The sequence below is a fragment of the Gopherus evgoodei genome, chromosome 18, assembly GCF_007399415.2.
Source record: "Gopherus evgoodei ecotype Sinaloan lineage chromosome 18, rGopEvg1_v1.p, whole genome shotgun sequence".
Lineage (NCBI taxonomy): Eukaryota > Metazoa > Chordata > Testudines > Testudinidae > Gopherus > Gopherus evgoodei.
Genome location: NC_044339.1, coordinates 15,766,313 through 15,789,988, shown reverse-complemented (window position 1 = coordinate 15,789,988; position 23,676 = coordinate 15,766,313). Strand labels below are relative to the sequence as shown.

Below are 23,676 nucleotides of genomic sequence, written 5' to 3'. Positions count from 1 at the left end.
ACATTTTCTCAATAAACCGTTTTGTTTGTTTTGCAACAATTTTCATTTCAAATTTGTAAAAATGTTGTCTGATCTACAAAACAAAATGGACAAAACTGAAAACGCAACCCTTCAGCTGACCCAGAATGGGTGTTTTGGGGGAATTTGCCTTCACAGAGAATTTTTAAAGCTTAAAAATCTCAAAACACTTCATGGAACCGACCTTGCAGCCTCCACGTAGCTCTCGCAACAATACTTTGATCATGTCCCCTCTTATTCATCTCCTAAGATAGTCAGTGATCGCTTTGCACCTGACAGTTGTTCCAGGCCCCAAGCCATTCTCCTGCAGTGCACTCCTCGGGTGGGACTGGGCCCGGTTGTTGCCCATCTGCTGACTGCACACATTTGGGGAACTAAGTCTGAGCTTGCCATGGAATTTCCAATGGCTTTGCCTTCTCCTGCTGTCCGGTGTTCAGCTGCCACCCCACTCCGCTTCCCATGGTCACTTTGCTCCCATGTCATTTGCAGGGATGGCCCCAGGACCTTATGCCCTTAAAATGAAAACCGACCCCCAGGGAAAATACATAAATTAGTCTTTAATACACAGCGAGGGACTCCAATGGCCCAGTCACATTACAATGGGCATCACGCATGAACAGCCTGTACCACCGGTGCTCAGACAGCGAATGCAGAGTGGCCCCCACGGTGGAGCCCACAGCGTGGGGTTTATTTACACATCAGCAATTGAAGCAGTTACAGTGGACAGAAGAACAATGGCGACTGGGAATACACAGCTTCCAGTGGTCAATGGCATCCAGCTCAGAAAGGCCCTCCTCAGGCCTGGTCCAAAGCCAGCTGAAGCCAAGGGAGAGACTCCCATTGACATTGCTGGGCAACGAACCGGGCCCTGTGTGAGTTCTACGGTACCGGGTGAGGATGGGAACCCAGGATGGATCTCTTGCTTCGATAGATTTAGATTGTGTGTCTCCCTCCCCCAGAAACAAACCCCTCCAAACTACAGGTGAAAGGTGCTGGCCGGAGAGCCCTGAGGAATGAAACCCCTTGTGTCTATAGGTCCATCCTGGACATCAGTGAGGGCTGCATCCCTTGCACTGCCCTGCCGATGTGCCTTAGCTCTGCGCTGGGGCAGGGAATGTCATCTCTGTGGCCCATTCAACCCTTGGCCTGTTTGTGGAGACTGGGCACGAGATGAGTCAGCAAGTGCCAGCTGCGGGAGTGGCTTTTGACTGCCAAGCCCTGTCCACCAGACCAGTGGTTCCCAAACTTTGTACTATGGTGACCCACCAACTGCGTTTTGTCTGTTTTTCAGACCCACCATTATGTTTACAAAAGGCCCAGATTCATGGGAGGTGCCCAAAATCACAGGCCAAGGTCCTCACTGCTGCTTTGTCCCTCTCCCCCACCCCCCGAGGAGGCACAGACCACCCACAGCAACCCTTGTCCCTCAGTGTCCCAAACTGAATCCTGGCCAGATGCGGAGGGGAGGCCCCAGGCTGGTGGGGGGTGGAGAGTGAACCCTGCCTGCACTCACCCTCCAGCAATGGTTGCTATCCTGCAGGACTGGGCCCAGCTCCCTGCTCCGGGCACTGTGACCCTATCTGCCAGATCGCAGCGCCACTCAAGTCTGACCCAGCTGCCCTGCCATCAATGCCAAGAGTGGGGAGCCAGTCCCAGGCACTGCAGGGTGAATGTGAGGTGGGCTTGCTCTCCAGCTCCCCACTTCCACCCCCAAACCCTCCCTCTGCACCAGATCCATAACCCATCTAGAACCTTCCCGTGACCCAGTGGCAGGTTGGGACTCACTGTCTGAGAAACATTGCACTGGACAATCCCCAATGTCTAGCAGGCCATTGTGTGGCCATCAGATATCAATAACCAGCATCAAAGCAGGCAGGGTACAGGCCAGCACCCTAGGGGGAAGGTACTCACAGCCCGGCAGAGATTCCCCAAGCCACCTGGTCCCTACTAATCACAAAAGGAACAGTCACCATTATAACCTGCTACAAGAGCAGCTGTGCAAAGCGGGACAGCTATAGTCAAAGTACAACAAGGTGACGGCGCCTGAGCGTTGTATATGCCTAAACTCAGAGGTGCATTTGCAGGGTCAGAGACCCGTGCAGCCACAACAGGATTCTAGGTGGGGGGTCCGCAATGGACCGCCTCCTGGCTGAATGTGTGTTTTACAGGGGGCACTTCTCTGGGACAAAGGATGCAGCTTTTTAACCACACAGCTAATTTTCCCTTGTGCCCGTAGCGCCGTCAGCAGCCCCTTCCATCACTGCGCAGTCTAGTCCATGACGTAAGGCGATCCCGTGTTCTTATACCAAGCCACACAAAGTTGGGAGCCAGGGAGAACCACCAGGCCGGTCCAGCAGCCTCAGTGAAGTATCCCCATTTCTATGTCAGCGAGTCCTGTCTCTTCTGTACCAGCAAGGACATGACTGGCCCTGTGTAAGCAGCAGGAGGGCGAGCCCCTTTGACACGCTTTTGTCCAAATGCTGTGGTGCCTTTCCATCACAATGGGGAGAACCTGCTGAGGGTTACAGGGTTAGGTACAGCTACAGGACAGGGGTTCATTCCAGACCCAGCTCATTCCTCTGTCCCGAAGGACCCTGAGAGCCTGTGCCTACCAGGACTCCAGATGGTGACTTTGCAGGTGCCAAGAGGGGATGTATTGGGGGAGAGGGGGCTGGGGGAGCCGGTGCAGCGAGCTCATACCCAGGCCTTGACTTGAGTGCTCCACTCCTTGGCACAGCTGCACAGCCCTCCCTCCTCGTACCAGCGCCACTTCACCCCTTTGTAGACTGCCCGAGCGTAGGGCTGGAAGCATAGGAAGAGGCGGAGGCGCCGCGCCAGGCTGCAGTAGACGGCCATGGCCACCACGATGAGCGGGGACATGATGACGAAGCCGAGGATGATGAGGGCAGAGGAACTGTTGTCGTCCAGGATGGTTTTGCAGTAGTAGGCGGAGGAGTGCAGCACCTGTAGGAGACGGGAGAAAGGGCAAAGCGGGTCAGAGACCTGGGGCAGGAGACAGGCTTCCTTAGTGCCACCGCACTCATGTGCTGGATATTAGGGAAAACTATTTCACTAGGAGGGGGGTGAAGCACTGGAATGGGTTCCCTAGGGAGGTGGTGGAATCTCCTTCCTTAGAGGTTTTTAAGGCCCAGCTTGACAAAGCCCTGGCTGGGATGATTTAGTTGGGCTCTCAGCACAGCACAATCCACGAAAACACTTCAGAAACAAGCGCCAAAGCTGAATAATACCACAACTGAAGGGGTTATAAAGCACAAGGCTGGGAACCAGGAGATGGGGGCTCTATGGCCTGCATGTATGAGGGACAAAAGGCTCCCTGCAAAAAGCCCACCCCCACTACAGGTGGGGTCCAACAGAATCCTGTTACTATTTGTAATGGCTCCAAGAGGCCTAGCCAAGGTCAGGGTTCTATAGGCTAAACAGACACTCAATAAAAATCCCGGCCCCCAAATACCTCACAGTCGAGATAGCAAAAGGAGGTACAGTTAGCTCTGTTCCCAGAAGGGAGCTGAGACCCAAAGTGTGTCCTCATTGCACAGTTAGCCTGGGTATTGCCTGCTCCTATCCACACACATAGCTCTTTCCCCTGAACGTTGCACTGCTTTCATCCCAAGCTAGCTGGCTCAGCTAGGCTAGAGGTCAAGTGCCACTTTATGGACAAAGGCTAAGCCACTCCAGTGCTGATAGTCCTCCAGTGCCTTCCCACAATCTCACCGTGTGTCCAGAAGGGCAAACAAGTTCTTCAACAATTCACGGGGAAAGAATCCTAGAGGGGCTCAGGTTACTGCAGACCAGAGACCCATGGGCTATATGCCCCCAGAAACCATAGTGACACACATGGGTGAGTGGAGCATGAGGGAGGACACAGTAGCACAGCAGGGCTATGCAATGTGGCTGCTCATCCCCAGGCTAGGCTAACCCAGATGCTGATCACCTGGGCCAATCCTGCAGTGAAGACATATGCACAGATGAAGAGACTTGCTCAAGGACCCATGGACCAGTAACTGAATTGCTCCTGGGTCCCCATCCAGCACCTCAGCCCCCAAAGCAGCCTTCCTCTCTTCCAAGCCAGGTCTGGCAATTTCCAGGCTGCATCACAGAACCTCTTTAATCAGGCATTTAGTTAATCAACCATCATTACAAGGCCAGGGTGTTGCATGCAGATAATGGAGCAGGAAATGTTCATTTTATTGACTCACCCCTAATAATATACTTTTGTATTTGCTAGTTTTTGGATACAAAGATCCCTGATGCTACAGTGAGGTGGGCTGCAAAAGCACATTGACAATGATAGGAAAATACAGCTAGACTTAGCTTCTAATGACAGACAAAGAGGATGGAGGGAATAGATGGGCTTGGGGTTAAGGCAGTGGTCTGAGACCCCCAGCCAAGCCATCAGCTGAGTTCTCAGCCCTAGCACACACTGCCTGCACACATCAGTGCCACCCTAGCTTTCAATCTTCTGCTCATATATCAGATCCCTTTCTCCTATTCAGCACCTCCTCAGACCCTAAGATCTTCAGGGTAAGGACTGTCTCTCACCATGTATTCGTACGGTGCCTCAGACAATGGAAACTCCATCTCAGTTAAAGGCTCTAAGCACCATTATAACACTAATAAAAAGTGTTATAATGGTGCTCCAAATGCAGCCACCTATACACTCTGCATGAGCGGCCGATAGCAGTTTCCCCTGTCTCTTTCCCTTTTATAAGGCTTCTCTTTCTTTCTCAGTGTCTCCACAGCAAACGCAACCCATCCAGTTTTAAACAATCCTTATTTGCTCCATGCAGCGTAAAGGCAACCTATAAGCAAAGGAAAGACTCTGAAAAGCATCAGCCCAAAGACAGAAGGAATGTGCTCACCAAGCTGCTACTGTCTTGCCAGGGCATGGCTCCCCCCTGCACCCGTTCAAAGGCAGAAAAGACTGTGTTCTCCACCTATGGAAAAGGCAACCCCTGGCTTTCTCTTCTGATCTGACGGAGGTACTCACAAAGGGATACAGGCATATTCTCTCAGCTGGAAGCAATTCACTTTGCATATGAACTGGAACTCAAGGCTCTGAGTTTAATGGGGGAGCTTAATGTTCCAGTCCTTGCTGTCTCATCTCTCGTGACTTGGGCTCAGTTTGTGGGCTAGGTGTATGACTTCACAGGGAGGCTGTCAAGTCATAGAAGACCCAACATTTAAGGTCTGCACAAAGATGCTTCTATAAAACCTAACTCACACCGTCCCGAAGGGGATGTTGCTCTGCTTATGAGCAGAAAGAGCAGCCATTTTGTTCTCAAAGCTGCTGCACCCTGTTACAGAGGGAATGCACATACTGTGCTCTCTCTCATGGAGACTTTATTATGGCTAATTTTTGTTGTCATCTTTCTTTAATCTAAAACAAAAGTCCCTTTGGGTCTGGACCTACCTGATTATCATTTGTATGTAAAAAAACATGACACCTTCCAGCCTAGATGGTTTCAACTAGGCATAATTAACGCATGGCACATACATATTTAGCCAATGGACATTTCTTTATAACTCATACGTCTGTAAGAAGGGGTTGTTAGACCCCACAGAGGGGTATAGGAAGGAAAAATAGGAGAGAGGTACAGAAAGTCTTTCTGTGGCCTTCTCTCCCTAGCATTATTTCAGAAGGTAGTTACAGGGGAGAGGCAGGCTCTTGTTTATCAGATTTGTGTATGCATTGTTGTATGCTAACCCATGGCAGGTGTAATTCATCCCTGTTGCACTGCAATTCGTGCTCACTCACTTCCCTAGCTCACAAGGGTGTCTTGGCACTTACTCACTTAAAGCACTTGGGAAATGCAAAGTCCAATAATACCTGCACTGGAAGCTGATTTGCAGCTTAATAAATCCCTCCGTTCCTTGCCTGTGCTGCAGTCGGTCGGAGCAGTGCTGCCATTCGTGCCCCTAGACTAAGCTAAACACACCACCTTTGGAAGAAACAAACTACAGCCCATGCAATCCAAACCCAGTAACAGCATTTGCCAAAGCTCTCAGAACAAGCGAGGTTTCAATCTGGAGGAAGTTTGACTGGCCAGTTACAACCTGAGGGTTTTGTTCAAAAAGCCTTCTTTGGTGCAGGCCCTGTTGTTTCAACCTCTGCAGCGCTGACCTCTTTCAACCACTCTCCTAGCTGAGAGCTCATTTTCAAGGTCATGCCATTTCAAAATGGTCTCTCTCCTTCCTCCCCTCCTCCCCGAGGCACTGAGCTGAATGGCTGATTTTATGTTTTTAATCTCACCCCCCTCCCCTGGCTGGCAATTCTCTTGTATAATTAATGCAGAATTAATAGGCGGTAAGGAGGGGAGCAAGGATGTTTTCTGAGAATAGCTGATGGGGTTGATGTCAAGGTCAACTGATTACTGTGATGGAAGCAAATGAAAGCTCAGGGATATGTTCCCCCTCCTCATCCCAGCTTGAAAGTGACTGGCCACTAGAAAGATCTTAGACCCAGCCAAGCAAGAAATTAAAACTCAACCCAAGCTGATTCAGTCAAATGAAGCTGTCTCTTGAAAAGGTCAAGTGCTCTGAACTGTTTCACCAGCCGGCTGGTTTTCTGCTAGCTGACTTTGATGCAGTTTTCACACCTTCCCTCTGGGTTCGCATTCCTCCTTCAGGGCCTTTGCATTTAATTTCACACTCGACCCCATTCAGCCCTGGGCTGACCAGGCTTTAGACTTTAGAGTATCTCTTGGGCTACAGAAAAGACAGAATTTGGTGATGGTGAATAGAAAGGTGATTGGGGCTGCGGGATATTGACGCCCCGTAGTTCTCCTGGGCTCCTTAGCTCCCAGGCTGACTAACATAGTCAACACACAGGCTCTCCCAAAGTTCTGGCCAGGAATAACCAGTCAGAGAATGCATTGCAGAGTACACACCAGGTGTAAATAGAGTCAGCGGAGAGCACTGTTCTGAATGGAATTGAAACCATTTATACTAGGAGCAGAATCTGGAGCAGAATTTGTTAAGTTGAAAGAGTTGCCCACTATGTTTTTCCCACCATGGCAAGTGCACTCCCATGTCCCTCAAGTTGTGAGAATAGGGCCGAAACTGGAGCCATTTATCCAAACTCAATGAGCTGTGGGTGTCAGGAGAAAACAGGAGCAAGTGTAAACTACCTTACTTTTGATTTTGCCAACTCCAAGCTCCTACCAGTAAGGTTTTGCAAAACCTAGGACAAAGCCACCTCTGGTTCTGCCTGTCTCTGGTCATTATTAACCAGCCTTCACCGGGTTGCTTCACGGGGTTAAAACTTGGAATTTGTTATGACACGTTGACTGTCAGAAATGTGTCCATTTCACCAACAAACCTCACATGTTTATTAAGAATAAAACCTTCATGTTAAGAACGAAGAAGTGTACTTATTTTTGTATGCAGTTCATAGTCTTGGGATCAATCTAAACTGCACAATTCAGGCAACTTTAGCCATAATGAAGAGAAGCAAAATGCAAACAACAAATCTAAAACCTCCTTGGGCAGCCAGAAAAGCTATTTAGAAGCAGGCATCTTCCCACCACCACATGTAAATCAGAAGTGCTTATAAAAACCTCATTCAATATCCTCTCTCCAAATTTCACCAGCTTTGGGTTCCTCCCCGTGCTCCCCTATGGATCCAGCTGCTAAAAGGCAAATGACCTTGTCCGACTTTGTAACCTCATTGTTTTGAAGTTGGGATAAAATCTCTTCAAGCAGAGAAAGGTTCAAGCCAGGTTCTCAGCAGAGGGCAACTTGCTGTGTTGTCTGCCTTCCTCCTGGGCCTTTTTCCTTTTGCACAAGGAAAAAGGGTTCTCAGCACATGGCACATGCAACAGATCAGATGCAGATGCCCCCCCACCTCCCTTCCTTTTAAGGGGAGAGACCTTGAAGGGTATCAATGCATTTGTACTGTAGCTGGCAAGTTAGGTAGGTCCCTTCTCCATCTGTATTCTGTAGTAGTGTGGCTGGGTTCCAGCTAGCTTGAAATCCCGACTGCGGGATGTTTAACAGGAAGACCCAGTGCCAGACAAACCACATAAGAGAATAGGCAAATATTTTGGGTACTAACCCCACCGCCATTAGTGCCTGCAAACCAGGGAGCTAAAACTGGCTGGCTCTGGGCTGCAAAGTTTGGCTCTGTGATTATGTCTACACTTAACCCTCTGCAGTTCAGACACACACTACAGCGACGGGAGAGGTGGCACTTGGTGGACAGAATCTACACTAGGGGTTAGGCCGCTTACCTACGTTGCTCAGACGTGGATTTTTCCCACCCCTGAGCAACATTGCTAGGGCAAACTTACTTTTTAGTGCAGCTCTGGCCTGAGTCTGAGCTTTCAAGGAATTTAAGCCCTACTTAGACTGTGAGATCTTTGGAGCAAAGACCATCTTTTCCATCTGCACCTCGCACAATGCAGGTGTGATGTCTGCCTAGGGTCTCTAGATGCTATCGCAATGCAAACAAAAGATGACAATACTGTATTCCAATCTCTGGTTTTGGTTCAGCCCTTTACAGACACAAGCCAGCTGTAAAGTTTGCATTCTGACTTGATAACATGTTCTAAGAACTTGTCTTCACTGCAAGGTTAACTCAAGTTCCTACGGTTGGCCCTACCCTGATTCCCGCCTACACCCCAAAAGCTCTCACTCACTGGTTTGTCCAGGGGTAGAGGCTAACACCTGAGTGCTACCAACGCATGAGCTGGTAACCCAACAACTCTGCAATGTGGATGCGGACCTAAGTCATTTGAGTGCTGACAGTCCTCTAACACTTTCCCACAATTCCACCTGGGAACTATTTTCTGGCCATCTACTTACTCTTTGCCTCCCATTCAACCAGAAGTCACCTGCCAGTTCACAAAGTCTGGTTTGGCCTGTGCACCCCACATTCACATGTGACCTGCTGTACGTGCAATGTTTCTACCACTTGTACAACTGGTGGTGAACAGAGGGCATCTAGGGCACCATCCTCCCAGCATGCTGCCAGCTGGCTTGAAGCTGTAACTAGGGTGCTGATGGATCTTTGCTGCGAGGCCAGTAAAACCTCAGAATTTGGGACCAGGACCCCAAATCTATAACGCTATGAAGCTGTCTCCAAGAAGCTGACAGAGAGAGGGACCCACTGGATGGGATGTTAGTGTGAGGAGAAAATTAACCTCTGAATAATCTATACTGGCAGACCATGGACCACAAAGCCTAATCTGGTAATGCCCCGAGACTGCACCCACTCTGCAAGGAGCTGGAATTCCTCCAGGGCAGCACCAGGAACCGTGGCCTACAGAGCCAGGAGGTCTAGAGTGCCTCACACTATTGATTGTTGTCCCTTTGTGGATGCAGTCAATTGGATAATCTCAAGTCTGACTTTGTGGTGTGACCGCTCTCCACTGGGTTTAGCCACCTCCAGTGCTCACACCTGAGCACCAATGACCCAAGTGAATTTAGCAGCGAAGACACCCTGAAGAACTCTTTGGGCTCAGGCAGCTCGCATGTGAAAATGTCAGTTCTTCCCACCTTCCCATTCGCTGTTCAGTGCCTGCCTTGCAGCAGAGCGGCTGCCTTTGTTGCATCTGAGTCCTAAATCTGCGTCTCTCTTATGTTATTTTATTTCTTTGTCTCTCGTGTCACTAGATGACAGAGCTAGGGGTTGTTTTGTAGTGTTGGGCTGTGAACAAACTGTGTGGCTTCATGTCATTTTGATGAAAGTCTGACTCAGTTCCTAATGTGTACACCAGCGGGGGTGGAATAAACATGTGTGATGAGAGAGAGGGCACCTAAACCAGTGGTTATTACTTTGTTAAGGACGTAAGCATGTCTGTTTTCTTTTCAGGATGAAATATTTCTTTGCTCAGCCTTCTCCTCCCACCCTGGCCTCGCCAAGAGATGGTAGTTCCCATGGCTGATGCTGAACGGAGAGCCCTAGAATGTGAGGTCTTCGGTTTATTCCTGATCTTGGAGGGTTTTAAGAACAGGCTGGACAAACCCCTGTCAGGGATGGTCTAGGTTTACTTGGTCCTGCCACAGCACCGGCGGCTGGGCTTGATGACTTTTTGGGGTCCCTTCCAGCCCTACATTTCTGTGATTCTACGCTGCTGTACTATTGAACCAAGGAGGTGTCTTTCTATTGCCTGCAGAGGAGTTTGGATCAGGCACTAAGCGACAGTGCCCACTTTCCGCTATGTGGGAACTGACTGCTGTGGGAAACCCTGGAAGCTTCTCCCCCAGGAGCTAGACTGAGATCCCTTCTTACCCACTCCTTCAGCCAACCAACCTCCTTTCACAAGGGCCTTGTAAAATGACCCAACCTGTCAGATGGCAAAAAATATGTGTTTACCTAAGCAATAGACAGGTCTGCAGAATTATAAGCGAGAAACATGGACATAATGGTGTAATTAAACCTGTAATGTGATAAGTGTTATATCCTTTTGGCAATAAAACAGTCTCATCTGGCGGCCTGGAGCTTAAACATACCTCACAATAGGCAGCCTGCTACAAATCAGGAACATGCTGGTACTTTATATTCTTCAATAAAAAACAATAGCATCTTAATCAGATACTATTCGCCATGCCAGTGATGGGGATGATGGAGATTTTGGCACATTCACATTATGCTTTTCCTGCCAAATGATGCAAAAAAATGCTCGTCAAGCAGAAATAGGAGCCGCCGCTGGAGTGGACCCTGGAAGTTGTTCAGAAAGTGAGCTGGAGTGTTCCACAGCCATTTAGGACAGGAAGCAAAGAAGGACATTGTATCAAATTAGAACGGTCAGGGGATGAGCGGAATGGAATCACCCAGCATGGAATTTGCTCAAGACTATCCATTTAGATGTCTAAAAGGTCACCCAACTCTATGGTAATTGAGACACATGGGGCTAACACCCCTCATCTTCACAAAACAAAGTGCCCTGGAGTCTTCCATGACATGTCATGGCTGAAAAAGTGCCACCAATAAGTCCCCAGAGCATGTGCCATGGACTGAGATCTACATGAAGGTCTTGCGTGCTAATCATTGACCTACCTCAAGTCTCCTTAGCCATGTGAAATTGAACAAAATTGCAGCGCCAGGAACTACAGTCACATCCGGCTGGGCCTCCTTAGCCCTTCCCACGCATACGTGATCTCCGCTAGGAAAACAGGCCGAGAGACCAACCAGACCCACAACAAAACTTCAGCACAACCCCCCCAGGACTGCAGCAGCACTTCAAAGAGTGTTGCTATCATGAGGAGCAGAAGGAGTGCTGGAAATGTGCGATATTGCCACCGACAAAAATGGGCAATGACTCTTCCTTGGTGAGAATAGCTGACCCCACTGCCTTCTCCTGCCTAGCTGGATGATAGACTAGTATCCCCATTAGACAGCCCACCTCCGCTATATCCCCTCCGCTTTTTGAACTCTTCGCTCTTCTCCCTCATCCAGGACCGGCGCTAGGGGTTTTAAGCGCCCTAGGCGGCCGTCAATTTTGCCGCCCCGCGCGCTGGTCCCGCAGCTCCGCTGGAGCTGCCGCAGTGGTGCCTGCGGAGGGTCCGGTGCTCTGCGGCTCCGGTGGAGCTGCCGCAGTGGCGCGTGCGGGAGGTCCACCGGAGCCGCGCGAGCAGCCGACCATCCGCAGGCACGACTGCGGCAGCTCCGCCCGACCGTGGACCACCGGACCGGCCACAGGCACCACTGCGGCAGACCCAGGGGACACCCTGGGCTGCCGGCTGCCGTGGCGGCGCCCTGACCCAGGGGACACCCTGGGCTGCCGGCTGCTACCGGCAGCTCAGACTCCCTCTCTGTCCCAGCAGCAGCGGCTGCTCAACCATTTAAAAAAAATTGGGGGGGACCAAATCTCGGCACTCTAGGCAACCGCCTAGTCCGCCTAAATGGTTGCACCGGCCCTGCCCTCATCAGCTAGTGTAATGTACTTGCTTCACAGCCCAAGTACACTCTGATTATCCTATTTGAATGTAAGTGATGAATATGCAAATGATCATTCTCTGACTCCCACTGCAGAACGTTTTCAGCTGATTCATCTTAGGGTCTGTAGGTCTAATAGGAATTGCCTTTTAATGTTTCTGTATTAATTCCACGCAGTTCAGAACCCTCTGCAGAAGAAACAGGGAAAGATATGGACAGTGCTTCCTGGATGCTTTTTATTGTAGCTCAGTGATTCCCTATTGCTGAGATCTGGGGTCTAAATAGCAAAGTAGGTCAGTGCCCTGCTCCTTCACCGCTGGTGACCTGGATTCAAATCCTGCCTTGTAGATCACACTATGGGGAACAGTCCTAATGTTTCTAGCCTAGTCTTTGAAGTAGCTTCCAGTGCATGGAGGGCGAGTGAGAAGTTTAGATGCAGGTACACAGGGATGTGTGCAGGGAATTGTGGGAACGGCGGCGGAGGCAAGGTTTGACCCACACCTTTGCTATCACCCAGCTGCAAAGTGGGTGAGTAGGGGGTGGGTTGCTGCTCAACCACACGAGCTCCCCAGCTCAGGAGCTACTTGTCCTGCGGTGCACAGTGAAAGGCTCTGAGTGTGGACCATGCACAGCGCGCTGTCACGCACGGAAAGCCTGCAGTGTCGCCAGACCCTTTGAGATGCTGGGCACATGCTGCAGTGACAACTGCTAACCTGTGCCCCAGAGAGCCCCGGCTGTGGTTACAAGTCAGGAATGAGGCGCTTTGGCAGAGCTACATGGGCCTTTCAGGGATTGTGAGGCGAGCATGAGGGGCAGAGGCAGGCCAGGAATGAGGGGCACCGGCAGAGCCGGGTAGGGTCACAGGACTGGATCAGCAGTGAGCATGGCTGGGAAGGCTGTGGGTGCAGTGATGTTTGGATAGTGCCTGCCCCCAGTAATGGTCCACATCTTGTGCTTTCATCTCTCATTAAGTTCGCCCATAAATGGACTAAAAGCCTTATTGGAGGGCAACTGTCAATGCTTAACAAGCCGAGTGGGAGCCAGGAGAGAGCTGGTAACCCCGCTCTGAGCCCCTGGCCCCTCCTGACCCCTGGAGCAAGCGAGAAGCAGGGCAGGAGTTGTGACTCTGGGTCACAGCCAGTCTCTGACTCACTCCTAGGGCATTCAGGTCCAGCTCGAGCTCTCCAGAAAGCAGGCTAGAAAGAGCAGGGGCCCTGGGCTGCTCCTTCTCCCTCTTGCCAGGGAACCCTGCTCAAACCAGAGCTGAGCAGAGGTGAGGCTGGAGCCGCCTGTGGGGAAGCAGATTAAGGTTTAACAGTCCCACTAAGTGGAGTTACAGCTGAGCCTGGGGGGCTGCGGCAAGGACAGGGGCTTTGACGGCCACGTCAGAGAAATCCCAAAGGTCATTTCCCCCCTTTCCTAAGCAGGGGTTTCTGCGTGTGATGCCCCTGCAGGCAATGATGGTAGCCATGCAAAGCACAGAGCCGCACGGGAAGGCCAGTGCTAGCCCAGGTAGATTTGCAAACACTGCGGCTTGGGTATCGGTTGTGAGGTGTTAGAGGCAAAAAGCGAAGAGGAGCTGTTGTGAGTGTGACATGGAGAAGAAGCAGAGACAGAACTTCTTAGGCGCAGAGGTTGCTGGAGTAGCAGACTTGGGGGTTTCTGCTGTGGTTTGTGTCTACTGCATTCAAGGAATCAAGACTTTGTGTAAATCAACACAATTGCACCAAGACCAGGCCGGAGTCATATCACTGATTTCTCCACCTAATTGGAACAACCCTGCAAAGGCCCTAGAATTTGGCTAACTGCTCAGGCCAAAGGACAACAATATGCTACAAGCTGCTATTGTGTCTTTCATCCAGGAGCATCACAAAGGACTTGGCCACTGCCCACCACCAGACTTAGCCTGTCTAGAGCCCTTGACAACCACAGACTAAATTCCTGACCACCCAGCTGTCAGAGAAGGCAGCCCTGTCACCCTGCTCCCACCCCATCACACACAGGCTGGGCTCCTAGCATGAGTGACAGCAGGAGCTGCTGCTGCTGAAAGGGGGCTGCTTCTCCCTCCATGCTCCTGGCTGCTGCTCAGCACTCCCCAGTCGCTCAGCAGCCACGGGAGAGACGTTTCCAGTGACACCTGATGTCTAGGACCTCAGCTCCCGCAGCGCAGACGCACTCCGAGTCCCACACACAGCCTGCTGCGTTGCTTCCCGAATCCCACGCACTCTGCTTGGCCTCTGCTGCTCGGTGTACGGATTAGTGCTTTGGGAGCGCACATGCCAAGCGGATGCCACCTATGCTGTTAGAAGGAAAATGCTAACGAGGAGAGCAGAGGAAGACTATTGCAGGGCTGGCCTGGGCGAAGGAGGATGAAAACAGATCACACTGCACTTCATTACACACTGACACAAGAAGGGCAATTTTCCGAAGCCTGGGCCTGAAAAGAAAATGTACTGGCCTAATAGGACATGTAACATTGGTATTGGAGGGCAAAGGTCAGTACTTAAGCAGGTGTGGAATTGCTAAGGTCTGTGGCATGAAGGACACTCTGCTCCTCTCTCCGAAAGCCTCGTGTCCCTGGAACAGACGGACAGCAGTGGATGCACTGGCTATGGTTCATTACTGGAATTGAGCGGCTGAAGTCCAGCCCTGTACAAGAAACGAATTCCCACCAGGCAACATGAGTTCATTCTCTGATGGATGAATTTTGAAAGGATCAGAGTTCAGGTTCAGGGAAACACCACCGAGTTTGGATGCTTTTATGAACTTCTTGGGACTGCAGATTTAGGCTGGAGGCGGAGGTAGGAGGATCCCCTGAGGTTTGCAGTCCCAGTCCCAGGAGGAAATGCCATGGGAAATTTTTCTAGCTCCTTTTCCAGATGGAATAGGAAGTGCAGGAGCAGCCACAAACATTGGAAATGAGGAGAAAAAAGACACTTGGACTTTGATCCTCACAGGAGTTAGGCGCCAAACCTGGGCCTTGGGTCCTATAAGAGATGTGCGGTGTAAGAGCCTGTGTAGGGTAGAACAGAATGGAAAAGAAAAGGTGCTGGAACATTTCATAGCCTCCAAACAGGCTCATCTCCATGCGTCTTCTGGCCTAAAATCTTGTAAAGACTCAACAGGGTTTCTGCATTTTTCCTAACACAATTTGCCTCTCCCCAGAATAGAAGGTCAGGAAAAAAAAATCCTCAGAGATGGATCTGCAGCTAGTGTCTGTATTGGGACTAGCCTATGCTGGATGCAGCAGCCCAAGAATAATGAGTCAATCCCCTAGGATACTCAACCCTTGGCTAACCATGTTTCTGCTTTAATAATTGACAACCTAACCCATTTAGAAGTCTAAAGAGAAGCACTCAGCAGGGCTGCTTGTCTAGTTAGCCAGCAGTGTGACAGAGCATCCATTCAGAACCACGTCCCTAATGAAAGACTAGTTCAGTGGGGCTAGAAACATGTACTTAAGCACTTTGGTGGGCTCGTGTCAACCTCTTAGAGTCTTGTATAAGCAGTGAAACTAAATGGCGATTTGTTCTTGACGTTCAGACTCTTTTTCCTTTTGTACACATCAGGGACCTCCGCCTCTGAGCTGCACCCTCTGCCTCTTACCTCCTCATCTTGCTATTACAAAATGGCTTTATGCCATTAAAGCCAATCACTCTTCTGAAGGGAACAATTAGAATATTTGCTCTCATTTCCCAGGCTTCCAAGGGGAATGTTTAGTGACCAGTCAGATCCTTGCTTCCCCCCCATGACACTTTATGTAATATTGCAGCTTGTAGTTCATTAGATTGACTGTTGAAGGAAAATGACTCTTTGCTTGCTGTTGTTATGCCCAGGAAGTGATTACTTGGGCGGTGCATACCTGCCCCTGCTATATTATATCCTCAGAGGACTATGAGCATTGGTGCCCAATAAATAAAATTGCAGGCACCTTTCGCTTTAGTAGCAAAACACCAGAAAGATCTTCAGACGAGCAGAGAAATCAGCAGGGCAAACAAAGACCGTGGACCCCAAAGAAAAGCAGGTTCCACTTCACAGGCACCTTAGCTCATGCAGCTCCTGGTTGGGCTTCGCCAGAAATAATTTCTCATCCTTTCATCAAGGTTGCCAATTCATTTTTTCTGTACGGGTTTGTGTGTGCATGATTAAATGTCATTCCCTTGAAAGGGCCCGGGCTCAGAATATTTCCTGGCAGAAATAAAGCAATGAATAACAAAGGCCCAGCATTCTGTTGGGAAAATCCCTTTGCAACCCAAAAGCCTGGCTGGCTTACGCATTAGCAGCAGAAGCCCCAGCCACCACAAGCATGGTTAGAAAGCTTTCCATGCACATTTGGCTGCTAAGGACGGAGATCTAGCTCACCTGCAGCACCTTGCCAGAGCTTTGGAGTCCGTTTTTGTAGACATTACTGAACCAAAGCTCTGAACAGTCTGAATAGTCCCAGTTACCCCAGAGACCCATCTTTCTTTGCACTTACCACCACTCCTGCTATGCGCAGTAGAGACCTTGAGCTAGCCACCCAAGTCCAAGCCCGCCCCATCTCCTGAGTCCGAGCTCAGCTAGCCCATGCCACAATGTCCACACTGCTGTTTTAAGCGCTTTAGCTAAAGCAGCACTAACAGACATCTGTCTACGCAGGCTGGGAATCACATCTCCTACCTGCAGTGCAGGCATACCCGCTGTGTCCTGTTCAGTTTAGTGTGCTCCAGAGGGGAGACGCACACTGTGCTCTCTCGTGAGACTTTACGTTGGTTCCTTTTGGTTTTGGGGTCCACGTCACCAAAACTAAAGTAAGCCATACCCACTCGATGTGGCACTCTATCCCCCTCTAGTGGTGGCTGGGCCACAGAGCAGTCGAGGAGCCTGCTACGGGCTCACCTAAGAGAGTTGTACCTGGTAGCTCAGGCAGTAGCAACTCCTGCTTTAAGATCCAGAAATCTCAGGTTTAATCCCTGTTGCCAATTACCACACACACATACACAACTGCCCTTTGGAGCATCATACCCAGTCCTCCCCCACAAAGTTCCCCCTGACTCCAGCGTAGCAAAGATTTTCTAAGTAACCATTCCAACTATGGTTTCCCTCATCCTTTGGGGGGTGGTTCTCTGTGCCCTGGGGCATGAACCCCTATGGATCTCCACAGTCCACAGACAGGGTATTCAGAGTGAACACCAAGCCCTGAATAAGGTGGCATGATTTGGTCCCTGATGAACACCTGAATCCATCTAGAGGCACTTCTCCATATTCCCCTTAAATGTGCATTCACAGACACCCTTCCAATAATGTCCTCCCTAGTCTAGCCTTGCGAAGCACCAGGATCTCAGCATTTTCTACAAAGCTGCTGTGTGGCCCAGGGTTGTTTTACAAACACGAGCACAGCCCAGCCTGTGGATAGGGTTGGTCTCTTCTGCAGAGTGCAGGGGCTGAATAACAAAGATAATAGCATGTATATGGCACTTTACACTACTAAGGGGATTCATACCCACCAGCTACTGAGTGACAATTGCAACTTGCCTTGTCTACACTAATGTTAACACATTTGTTACCACAAGTTAACTAACACATGTTAAAAACCACACACCTTCTTTCCTAGTGCAGACAAGACCAGAGAGGCTAAGTAATTGGCCCAAGGTCATGCAAGTCAGTAGCACAGCTAGGAACAGAAGACAGGTCTATTGGATGGAAGGTGCTATGGAAGCAAGATAATTATTATGGCTGAGTTTTGTAAAGGTGCATAAAAGAGGTAAGCAGCCCACTCCCACTGAATTCAAAGGGATTGGGATGGTTCTGAACTACAGATGGTCAGAGAAAAATAAGCATTTTTATCACTCGGTGGTGGTGGTGAAATTCTCTAGTTTTTCCATGAAACCCCCAAACTTTCTGGATTTTGAACATAAAAGCCAACTAAAGCTCAAAAATGATTTGCTTTTTTGTTGAAAAAAAACTGAAATTTTCTGCAAAAATTCCTGTTCTTTTTTTTTAAAAAAGGCCATTTAAAAAAAAAATCTGTTTTTTCCACCAGCCCTTGTTCTCCCCTTTCCCAACAGCTGGGTTCCAGCTAGTGCTGTGTTTGGTTCATTCATTCCTGCCACACACCTCTGTCCCCTCAGTGATGAGTGCAGAACCCAGAACATTTTGCTGCAGGCTCTCAGCTCACTGCCAGAGGATGCAGAGTAGCCAGTCTGCTCTGAAATGTGTCTAGTCATTTCTCTCAGTATGAGCATCACACTGACCCTCATTAGTTTCCTGCAATAACCAGCCACTCCGCTCCTCATTTCCCAGCCCGGATGTTTATTTCTCACTCGAGCTTTTAACTTTGATTTTTTTTCAAGCAGATTAATTTGCCACTGTTTGATCCTGCAATTCAAAGAACAGAAAAAGCAGGGAGGGTGTTTTGTTGTTGTTAGAACCTGGGTTTTTGATAACTTTCTGTGGCTTTCCCCCCCAAAGCCAGCAGTACTCTGCCCATGACCTCTGAGAATGGGAGAACCATTGATTGCGAAGCTATCTGCCTAATGTGCTCTCCTCATTCACCCCTGCCCGATGCTGTCAATTCTATGCCACTCACTCCAGACAGCAGGGGAGCCTTTCCCAGCTGCAAGTGCCCTGTTGTTAGATTCATGCGGCGCTCTATAAAAGAAAGGGGCTGAGAGCCTCTGAAGCCACTTCATGATTCTTTTAAAGCCTTTGGGTCAAAACTATTTACACTAATTACCATTAGGCTGGATCAAAAGCCAAAGCCAAGATGGGAAAGGCCAGGAACAGCAGTAATTCCCAGGAGCACTTAACCTTCAGTCTTTGTGGCTGTGATGGCAGTTCAAAGAGTGACCTTGATCAATTAACAGAGAGTGTTCAGCCTTTGAAAAGGAAAGGAGCAGATCCCCAGCTGATGGGATGTGGCTTTGCATTAGCTGGGAATCTGCCCTGTTGATTTCATTAGCGTCATGTCAGTTTATAGCAGCTGCAGAGCTGTTAGCTCGGCCTCTTTCTTTCTGATGTTCATGTTCCCTCCTCTGCTATCCCATACCTCTCTTCCTAACAGAGCTCTTAACCCCTCTGCTCCCCCAAGTCCTTCCTGCTACCTCCTTTCTCCTCACTGTGGACAATACCACCAACATGCCTATAACCTGTCCATCATCTCTGACTCAGGCCTCTCTCTACGTCTTCCCATCTAGGCTATAGCTAAGTCTGTCAGATTCTTTCAGAAGAACATCTCTAAGGTACAGCCTTTCCTGCCCATCCATGCAGCTACACCTCTTGTCCAGGCACTCATGGTCTCAATTACTGCAATATTCTTTTCTCTAAAAAAAAAAAAAAAAAAAAAGAGGCGTCCTTGTGGCACCTGACAAATGCAGTCTTGCCCTATTCAGGATGCTACCATTGCAAAGGTAACTTTCCTAGCCTGACATTTTGACCATGTAACCTCTCTCTTTTCTTCCCTCTCCTTCTCCACCAGACATGACTCCAGCCTCCATCGCCCAATTATTACATTTTCAAACAAGCACCTTCTTGCTTTCTCCCAGGCTCTCTCTCCCATGGAGCACCCCATAAACATCCACAAAATTAATGCGTTACCTTCCTTCAAAACCCATCTTAAGACTTTCCTTCTCCAGGATCCCTATGAAAAGCTTCACAATGGTTAGGCTGCTGGTGTGCTGAGACCTGTCATACTGCCCAACACTGTCTCATCGTTCCCTTGTACTTGCCGCCTGTGTGCTGTGTCCATCTGTTGTCTCTTCTTCGATTGCCAGGTCTATGGGAGAAGGGACCTCTCTTTGCTCCGTATTGTACAGTGCCTCAATGGCGTCCTGCTCCATAAGTGGTACTTCTAAGCTCTGTGGCAATATAAATAATAATAAATAATAGCACACTTCACTGGTCTCCTACCAGTACAGGCCACTTTCCTCTCAATCATCTTTCTTCTTTCTCCTGCAGCTCTGCAGCACCTGAGCTGTTCGGTATTTCCAAGGGTTGGAAGGAATAACTAAGCCTAAACTTCCAAAAACTTTCAGTAGCTTTTGCATCAAATTCCAGACCAGCCTTTTGTCCTTTCTCAACATCCTCCTGGCCTAAGGGCCAAATTCTGTGCTTGTTAATCAACCAAAGCTCCTATTATTATTTGCATTACAGCCACATATTCAGGACCCAACCAAGAGTGAAGCCCAATACGCTAGGCGCTGTACATACCCATAATGAGATATGGGCCCTGCCCGGAGCAGGACTGCCCAGTGGATTCAGGGGGCCTGGGGCAAAGTGGGGAAGCTGCAGTGCTTGTGCTCACCTGGCGACAGTCTGGGTCTTTGGTGGCATTTCGGCGGTGGGGACCCCTTCAGTCGCTCCGTGTCTTTGGCAGCACTGAAGGGACCCCACCGCTGAAATGCTGCCAAAGACCCAGAGTGCCGCCGGGCCAGGGCTCGCGGGACCCCTGCAGGGCCCGGGGCCAATTGCCCCACTTACCCCCCACCCCCAGGCAGCCCTGGCCCAGAGAGCTTATAGCTAAATAGACAAGACAAAGGATGGGAAAGGAACTGACTTGCCTGAAGTCACCCAGTAGCTCAGAGGCAAGCTGGGTCTCATGAGCCATGGTCCAGTGCTCTTAGCCACCAGGTTTTCCCTCCTTGCTATTTAAGTATGGGGTGAGGGGTTGTCTAGTTAAGGGCCGACAGAAATTTCCCCTAACCCAGAATATTCAAGGACAAGCAGCAGCTATTGCTGCAAAGAGCAATTTTTTTGCAACCTGCTCGATGAGAGGTTCAAAATCCCTTTGCAGACAATGAGTGGGCCCTACGTGGTGCCGGGGCCTTGGGCTGGTTCTCTGAACAGGGGTGATAGTCACAAAATAGACAACACCCTTCACAGAATGGCTGCCATGGTCTCTGGAAGGATAGCCCAGTGGCTAGGGCAATTCGTTGCTTGGCCACGGACTACCTATGGGCCACTGAGCAAGTCACATATTCTCTCTGTCCTTCCCTCCCTCCGTGGCTAGGGAGAAGGTTGTGAGGTACCATGGTAATGGGGCTGCACAGGTGCCATAGGGAGCTATTGTGGCCTGTCTCTGTAAGGGGCTATTTAAACAGGATGCTTTGAAATGGGTTGCAAAGCTGCAGAGAGCATCCCAGCTCCTTCGTGCACTCCTGAGGCTCAGTTCTGGGGTAATGGGCATGTCTGCTGTGTGTTCTCCCTTCTGGGCTTGGAGAAGAGGGAGGAGTGCCTGTCACCATTATACGCTGCGTTCGCCTTCCTTCTCTGTTTCCACTTCCATTGTTTTCCTCCTTTGTGTTTGTCGACTGCTTCTTTTTACTCCTGTGTTGGCCAGTTTGTTCCTAAAATAGTGGCATCAAGCACTCTCTTCCTGGATCTCACGCTGGACAGGCATGGCACATGGCACGGCTGGTTATAAGACTCCCCCCATTGCAAGGACAAGCAAACATCTCCTGAGGTTCCAACTAACCCTCAAATGGTTACCCACTGTTAAAAGGAGACTTCCCAGTGAGCTTCAGCCCTATAGAAACAGCGGCGGGACTCCAATGCCATTACTAGATCTCTAGACTCACATCCATCTAGCAATTTTACTGGAAGTGCAATATTATGGCTCTTTTAAGAGATGGCCCCAAGCCAGAAGCTGGGTTCCAAACCTCCAGATTTGGAACTGGATACAATATAACTCTGTTATGGACAGCACCAAAATCGAGGAACTGAACAGAGGGATTTGAAATCTGAATCTGAACCTTCTCAGCAGCTGGGTGCGGTCTTTGTGGTCTTCCAGTTGAAGTGGAGCCAGGGTTTGCTTCAGGCTTGTCTGGTTTTTGTTAAGCTCTCCAGACACAGTTACCACTTCAGTGTTGCCAGTCAAGACACACAATAGACAGACAGTTCTATCTTCATCTCTGAACTCTTTGGGAAAATTATTTTCAAACAGATATAGCTAGCTAACTGTAGCTCCATTTATCTACTAAATACATCCTTATTACTCAGATCTAAAGACTGTCCTAATGTTTTTCTCTGCTAAACTATTCAAGTGAACAGCCAGCACAAAATGCTGTTTTATGTGTTGCATTTGGCTCTTGCTTTCCTAACCAGCCATTTGTAGAAGGTGAGTGGCATTTCATTACAGCTGTCTCCACTGTTCAGTCCCTGGATTACTATTCATCTTGTTAAAAAGTGTTCTTTGTTTACATTGTTGCGGACAGCATAAGTGTTTCTAAAGGACTCCTGCTATCATTTAATTAGACAATGTCCACACGTTGTATAGTTTTATCTTCTCTGGTGGACCAGCCAGAGGCTTGTGAGGAAATAAACAAGAGCACAGATATTAGCACTGAATAAATGGCATCAGACAAATCTTTCATGAGCTCGGCTCTTCCCCTGTAAAGACTTTACAGCTGTGGATCCTGCCTGAATTTAAGGAAGGCGGCTGAAAACATGTTTGGTTGTAGCTGGCTTTGCGACTTACAAGTCTTTGCATATGTAGGCAAAGCTAGAACCAATCAATCAGTAATAGCAAATTCCTGAAAGATGCCTCTGAGATAGAGAGATCATTTTATACGTATAATTTGGAAACAGAGGAGCAAAAAATCTTTTAATGACTACAGCATGTTGTACTTTTATTATCTCCCACTGAGACAGCAATCGGGGAAGATGCTCCTCTCTCATTATTTCAAACCCTGGGGGCTTTGCCTCTGATTCCAGAGTGGGATCAACAATAATTGGTGATTATTAATGTGTAACTCACAGGAGCGTTATTCTCCAGCACATGGCTTTTCCTTCTCGTTGCATGTCCTCTTTCTGCCCTACCACCAGGCAAAGATTCAGAACTTCCTCCTTCCTTTCTCTCTCTCTCTCTCTTCAATCTGTGTGATAGCAGGCACTACTGTGATTATAGTGGTCCTACTACCAGAAGGTAGATCAGATCAAACTAGCATGGGAATTAGCAGATGTGTGCAGAGGGCCTCAAAGTGGTTGCTTTGGAGCTCCAAAGAACATGGAACACTGAAGCAGATGCCTGCATGGTTTATAGAATCATAGGACTAGAAGGGACCTTGAGAAATCATCTAGTCCAGTCCCCTGTACTCAAGGCAGGATTAAGGATTATCTAGACTAGAGGTTCTCAAAGCTGGTCCGCTACTTGTTCAAGGAAAGCACTTGGCAGGCCAGGCCGGTTTGTTTACCTGGCACGTCCGCAGGTTCGGCTGATCGCAGCTCCCAGTGGCTGCGGTTCGCCGTCCCAGGCCAATGGGGGCTGCAGGGAACATCGGCCAGCACATCCCTCAGCCCGCACCACTTCCCGCAGCCTCCATTGGCCTGGAGTGGTGAACCGCGGCCGGTGGGAGCTGCAATCGGCCAAACCTGCGGACGTGGCAAGTAAACAAACCGGCCCAGCCCACCAGGGGCTTTCCCTGCACAAGCGGTGGACCGGCTTTGAGAATCACTGATCTAGACCATCCCTGACTGGTGTTTGTATAACCTGCTCTTAAAAATCTCCAGTGATGGAGATTCTACAACCTCCCAAACACCAGTCCTGACCTGCTATATCGCAACTCTCTACATATGTAGGTCTCCTCCTGAGATATCGCTACAGATAACCTCTGCCTTTGGGTGCTTACGTTTGAACACAGATTGAAGCCACATTAAGAAAGTGATTATTGTGTCATTGGTTTCATTTAGCTGGTTCAGATGCAAATTCATTAAATGACTGTGGCACTTGGTAAATATCCTTTCTTGGCTATTAAAGGCAAGAGCGATAAGCCATAGAAAGTTGC

The 23,676-nt window shown here is 49.3% G+C and overlaps 1 protein-coding gene across 1 annotated transcript in view; it reads right to left on the bottom strand.

Annotated features, from left to right (window-relative positions):
- Positions 1–554: 554 nt before the first annotated feature.
- TMEM88B (transmembrane protein 88B) overlaps positions 555–23,676 on the bottom strand; it is a 40,510-nt gene continuing 17,388 nt past the window's right edge. Inside the window, exon 2 of the mRNA XM_030537911.1 lies at positions 555–2,982. Within this exon, the coding sequence (XP_030393771.1) occupies positions 2,713–2,982 (270 nt within the window). The 3' untranslated portion in view covers positions 555–2,712. The remainder of the gene's footprint in view (positions 2,983–23,676) is intronic.